The 4,732-nt window shown below is 48.4% G+C and overlaps 1 protein-coding gene across 1 annotated transcript; it reads left to right on the top strand.

The window, feature by feature from the left end:
* Positions 1 to 3,827: 3,827 nt before the first annotated feature.
* Positions 3,828 to 4,481, top strand: LOC123039054 (protein SRC2 homolog). Its single transcript, XM_044462362.1, has one exon. It carries the CDS (start codon positions 3,828 to 3,830, stop codon positions 4,479 to 4,481), a length of 654 nt encoding a protein of 217 aa, XP_044318297.1.
* Positions 4,482 to 4,732: the final 251 nt, after the last annotated feature.

The raw sequence follows: 4,732 nt of genomic DNA, 5'->3' as shown, positions 1-4,732 counted from the left end.
GCTAGTAGTATATTTTGTGAGTTGAAGGAGACCAAAATAGAGGAGAGAAATTAAGAACCAGCTGCAGCAGGAACAAAATCTTATAAGACATGGTCGTACGGTTCATCCTAGTAGACCCTATCCAAGTATCCATCAGTTGATACGTGGATTTGCGAATCTCAATGCAACAGAAAAACGTCATCTTCCCCACCACCAAATCCTGATGTCGATTATAATTCCGCACGACGCCGAGCTTCCACCGGCATGGCAAGACGCGGTTGGTTTTGTCGTTGGCGCAAGGAGGTCATTGTCGACGTGTATTACGTGTTGGCAAGTGTTCTAGACGCATGTTAAGATCTTTAGGGTTCAAAAGATTCACTGGTTCTTAAAATTTCGCTTGGCATCAGATTCGTGCACATCCATCCATGCATGCATGTAGCCCTCGCACGCCAGAGACTTGGAGCACCCGACGACTCGTCGCTGACCGCCTGGGTCCTATACATACCCTCGCGCGCCATGGCCAGTTGGCCACCGTCCAAAAGCCCGCACGGCACAACTCGCAGTTGCTATCCACCGAATTAGTTTCCCTTTCTCCAACTGTGCTGGGCTGGTTGGCAATGGCGCACAGGGTCCTGGAGCTGACGCTCGCCTCGGCGAGCAACCTGCCGAGCGTGAACCTGTTCAGCGGCATGCAGGTGTACGCCGTCGCGTCCGTCTACGGTGACCCTCACGCGCCAGCGGATCCTCACCGACCGCGACGGCGAGACGGAGCCGGCGTGGAACCACATGGTCTGGTTCGCCGTCTCGCCCACGGCCGCCGCCGCGGGGCGCGCCTACCTCCACGTGCTCCTCCGCACCGAGCGCTACTTCGCCGGTTCGTTCGGCATCGGCGACCGCGATGTCGGCGAGGTGTTTGTCCCCGTCGCCGACCTGCGCCGCCCGAGGAGGCACCCCGTGGCGTTGCGCGTCGTACCCGGTCCGGAAGGCGCTCAGTAGCCGGCACCACGGCACGCTCAGCATTGCGTACCGTCTCGGCCCCGTGGTGGTACCCCCTCGGAACCCGATTGCCGGCCGGCGCGGAGGAATTTTAATTGGAACGGTCGCTTCGCGCTGGGGCTGGGCGGAGGCTTTGCGGGCACGGCGGCATAGTGGGTAGGAGCCCACGTCGTCGGAGACTCGGAGGATTGGCCTTCTGATACAATATTGATATATACAGGGTACATAAGTACTACGTCAAGCATGAATAATACTGTATCATCAGATTTGATGGAGATGTGCATGGCGGTTTTCTGTTAAAATTGCGCTGGAGTTTACTCCTCTGTCTCTGTGTGCCTCCGTTGTTAGCTTTTGAATGCCGGAACAAATCCACCAGTACCTCGGGTCCTCGTCTGTGTTTTTTGATGGACTAGAGTGGACGCCCCCAGTCTTGAAGCTCAATCATGCAATGAAGCGTTGGTGCTGACTAAGGATCTCAATTTATGACATGTGATCATTGGCTCGGACTGCATGCAGGTCGTCTCAAATATAAACGGAACTGATGTTCCTTTTTATGCTTTAGTTTGGAGTGAAATAAGAGATAGAACTAGAGATATTGCAAGAGTTAGCTTTCGTTTTGAGAATAGGGAGACAAACCTCGAAGCTCATGCCTTAGCGAAGGCGACTTCGTCCTTGCTGGTCGCCACATGTGGCCAGGGATCCTATCAGACATCATTTGTATTCCTTCTGTTTTGAACGTTGAATAAATCCCTAGTTATAAACGGAACTGATGTTCCTTTTTATGTTTTAGTTTGGAGTGAAATAAGAGATAAAGCTAGAGATTTTGCAAGAGTTAGCTTTCCTTTTGAGAATAGGGAGACAAACCTTGAAGCTCATGCCTTAGCAAAGGCGACTTCGTCGCTCCCTGCTGGTCGTCACATGTGGCTAGGGATCCTACCAGACATCATTTGTATTCCTTCTGTTTTAAACATTGAATAAATCCCTAGTTATAAACGGAACTGTTGTTCCTTTTTATGCTTTAGTTTGGAGTGAAATAAGAGATAAACTAGATATTTTACAAGAGTTAGCTTTCGTTTTGCGAATAGGGAGACAAACCTTGAAGCTCACGCCTTAGTGAAGGCGGCTTCGTTGCTCCCTGCTGGTCGCCATATGTGGCTAGGGTCCTACTAGACATCATTTGTATTTCTTCCGTTTTGAACGTTGAATAAATCCGTAGTTATAAATGGAACTTTTGTTCCTTTTTATGCTTTAGTTTGGAGTGAAATAAGAGATAGAGCTAGAGATTTTGCAAGAGTTAGCTTTCGTTTTGAGAATAGGGAGACAAACCTTGATGCTCATGCCTTAGCGAAGGCGGCTTCGTGCCTCCCTGCTGGTCGCCCCATGTGACTAGGGATCCTACCAGACATCATTTGTATTCCTTCTTTTTTGAACGTTGAATAAATCCCTAGTTCACCTAAAAAAAGAAAAGCTAGTGAATCGCGTTTCCTCATGATGGGCCGGCCCATATCAGCAGACACGTGGGCGCCAGGACCCGAGCGCAGAAGGCGCCGATTTGGAGGTCTCTACATGTCAATCAGTTCATATAGTTCCTGCGCCGAGTTACAACCCCGTTGTCAAAGAAAAATACTAGGGAAAGACGGTAGCCGATATGACGCTCGGATCGTCAAATTAGTTGCAAAACAAACAGGAGTGCTGGAGTTGGCCGATCTACTTGTAGTCAATGTGAGGCCACCCGGTTTTCTTTGTTTTTGTTTATTTTCTGTCTCCTTTTTAAGTTTTTCTTCTCATTTGTCGGTTCCTTTTTTTAATAAATCTAAAAAAATCGCAAAATGTTCAGAATTCTATTTTGTTAGAAATTTCAAAAATTATTGGGCTTTAATTTTTTGTTCACGTTTTTCTACAATATTCATTCTTTTACAAAGTGTTTACATTTTTCAAAAATTGTTCAAAATTGTTTTTTTTCAGAATATCCAATAAATGATCAAAAAGTTGAAAAGTCTTCATATTTCGAATTTTTTCCTATGTTTGAAATTTTGTTCCTATTTTGAAAAAGTTGTTCGTTATTTCAATGAATTTTTCATGTTTAATCGTTTTTTGGAATTGTAAAAAAATGGTCACACTAATTTTTTTAGTGTATTACTTTAATTTTCATTTTTTTGTGTTTTTAAAAAAATGTTTCTATTACCAAATAGAGTATATTTTCTCAAACAAAATTCTGGACCTATAAAAAAATTCGTTTAAAAAAATATTTAGCATTTTAAAATTGTTCACAATTTTCAAAAAATGTTTCAAAAAAATGCCAAATGACGATGCTTCAATGTGTTCTTGAACATTTCACGATTCATGTAAATCTTCAGAAACCATCAGTTTTATTGTCTATTAGCAGGAGTTGTCGAGTATGAGGTCCCAAGTTCAATCACCAGAAACCATTACGTTCCGGTTTGGAGAATTATATGTCGCGTCAGTGAGAAATCAGTAGCACAATCTTTCATCAGAAGCAACCTTTAGCAGTCTTATACTACAACTTACTGGTTCAACCGAAGGTGTTCTAGACGCATGTTAAGATCTTTCGGGTTCAAAATCTAGAATTTTGTATGTCCAATGTCAGTAACAAAGCTGTACGTTGCGCAGATTCTGTTGAAATTTTCCTTGGCATCAGATTCGTGCACATCCAGGCATGTATGCATGTAGCCCTCGCGCCAGACTTGGAGCACCCGACGACTCGTCGCTGACCGCGGGTCCTATACATACCCCGCGCGCCATGGCCACCGTCCATAAGCCCGTACGGCAAAGCTCGCAGCTGCTAGCCACGTTCTAGTTCGCTTTCTCCGACAGTGCTGGAGCGGTCAGCAATGGCGCACAGGGTCCTGGAGCTGACGCTCGTCTCGGCGAGCAACCTGCCGAGCGTGAACCTGTTCAGCGGCATGGAGGTGTACGCAGTGGCGTCCGTCTACGGCGAGCCTCGCACGTGCCAGCGGACACTCACCGACCGCGACGGCGAGACTGACCCGGCCTGGAACCACACGGTCTGGTTCGCCGTTTCGCCCACTGCCGCCGCGGCTGGGCGCGCCTACCTCCACGTGCTCCTCCGCACCGAGCGCTACTTCGGCGGCTCGTTCGGCCTTGACGACCGCGATGTCGGCGAGGTGTTCATCCCCGTCGCCGACCTGCTCGCGGGCGCCTGCGCCGCCGGAGGAGGCACCCCGTGGCGATGCGCGTCGTACCTGGTCCGGAAGACGCAGAGCAGCAGGCACCGCGGCACGCTCAGCATTGCGTACCGCCTCGGCCCCGTGGTGGTGCTGCCGCCGCCCCCCTCGGAACCCGATTGCCAGGCGGTCATGCCGCCGTGCCGGCCGGCACGGAGGAATTTCACCTGGAACGGTCGCTTCGCGCTGGGGCTGGGCCCAGGGCTGCTCGGCGGAGGCTTCGCGGGCACGGCGGCATATAGATCCGGAGGCCGCGTCGTCGCAGGCTCGGAGGGTTGGCCTTCTAAAATATTTACATAATTCAGCTGGAACCAGGATATATTAGTAGCATGAATAATACAGTAGTACTTTCCTATAGGGAAATGCATGAATAAAACTGTACCATCAGATTTGACGGACATGCATATGGTTTTTTTCTGTTAAAATTGCGCTGGAGTTTACTCGATCTATGTGCCTCCGTGGTGTGCATCGATTGTGATTAGTAATCACGACCTTACATTTTCTTGGCAAAAAATATCATGTCTATCGTAAACATTTTGCATAGGTTTTGC

This window comes from Triticum aestivum, chromosome 2B (assembly GCF_018294505.1).
Source record: "Triticum aestivum cultivar Chinese Spring chromosome 2B, IWGSC CS RefSeq v2.1, whole genome shotgun sequence".
Classification (NCBI taxonomy): Eukaryota; Viridiplantae; Streptophyta; class Magnoliopsida; order Poales; family Poaceae; genus Triticum; species Triticum aestivum.
This window is presented reverse-complemented; position numbering and strand designations above follow the sequence as displayed.

Excerpts from the sequence above, each read along its gene's own strand:
- LOC123039054 (XM_044462362.1), top strand. The coding sequence starts at position 3,828 with ATGGCGCACAGGGTCCTGGAGCTGACGCTCGTCTCGGCGAGCAACCTG.